Raw genomic sequence first — 1,089 nt, 5'->3', positions numbered from 1 at the left:
ACAGGATATCCTACAGGCTGATGCTCACACCTACAGATGCTTCCAGAGGATTATTAGTGAGTGGAGTTAGGGAGAGGTAAGGGGGATGGAGAAAGAGGAAAAGGGGAGGGGGGGTGAGCAAAGAAATTAAGGAGAAGGAGTGGAGGGGAGAGCGCAAAGAAAGGTAGGAAGAGGGTGGAAGGGAGGGGGGGGCAGGGAGAGAAGAATGTTTGTTGCAGTAGTTCATTACAGTTGTTCACCATCGTTATGGTGATGCGCTTGTCTTTATTCAAACAAAATCAAACCAAACATTGCGTTGATGTGCTTTGTCTTTGTTTTGGCAAAACAAAACCAAACTTTGAGTTTTCCCGTCCCCCCAGGCTGAGACAGAGGCGGAGCTGGAGAGCGTGTGTGGGGAGGTCGGCGCTCGCTTCGTCTACTCCTCTCTGACGGGCCAGGAGTTGGAGATGATGCCCGGAGGTCGCACCATGGCTGTCAGGTAGGTATGGGTCAGAGAGGACCCGTGGTGGTTTTTTTTTTTGGGGGGGGGGGGTTAAAAGGTAGATGTTTTTTATGCCCCCATCAACACAGTTTAGATCATTTAGGAGACCAGCTTCTTACCCTGCCTGTTACGGTCAAACAGTGCTGAGAGGGATACAATATCCCAGCAGAAAGACTGAGAAACTCTGTAAAAATGGTCTACCTACTCAGGAATTGAACTCTGGTCTCCTGCGTGCGACAGCGAAGCACTAAATTGCTACACCATAGATGTTTGGGGGAAAGGGGAGGGGTTGCTTCATATACTCCTCTCTGACAGGCCAGGGGGCCAGCACATGGAGATGAATTCTGGAGGTCGCACCATGGCTGTCAGGCAGGTCTATGCTTAGGAACTTCAGGAATCACAATAAAGATAATAATGAATCACACGTTTAGGCTTTAGAATTCATACAAATCCTATTGTAAGGAGCAACAGATTCTTTTATAAATATGATTCTATATATGTTGTTTCTCCCCCCACCTCTTCCCTCCTCCCTTTTCCTTCCTCCCCCTCTCCCTCCTCTCTTTCCTTTTTTCATCTTCTCCCTCTCCCTCCTCTCCTTCCCATCACTC

The 1,089-nt window shown here is 48.5% G+C and overlaps 1 protein-coding gene across 1 annotated transcript in view; it reads left to right on the top strand.

Annotated features, from left to right (window-relative positions):
• Window positions 1-1,089, top strand: part of LOC101853605 (probable E3 ubiquitin-protein ligase HECTD4) — a gene marked incomplete in the record, with an annotated part of 74,361 nt that overhangs the window by 69,377 nt on the left and 3,895 nt on the right. Inside the window, 1 exon segment of the mRNA XM_035968422.1 lies at window positions 360-478. Within this exon segment, the coding sequence (XP_035824315.1) occupies window positions 360-478 (119 nt within the window).

Source organism: Aplysia californica, unplaced genomic scaffold (assembly GCF_000002075.1).
Source record: "Aplysia californica isolate F4 #8 unplaced genomic scaffold, AplCal3.0 scaffold00058, whole genome shotgun sequence".
NCBI lineage: Eukaryota > Metazoa > Mollusca > Gastropoda > Aplysiida > Aplysiidae > Aplysia > Aplysia californica.
Note: the sequence above shows the minus strand (reverse complement) of the source record. Positions and strands in the feature narration are given on the sequence as shown.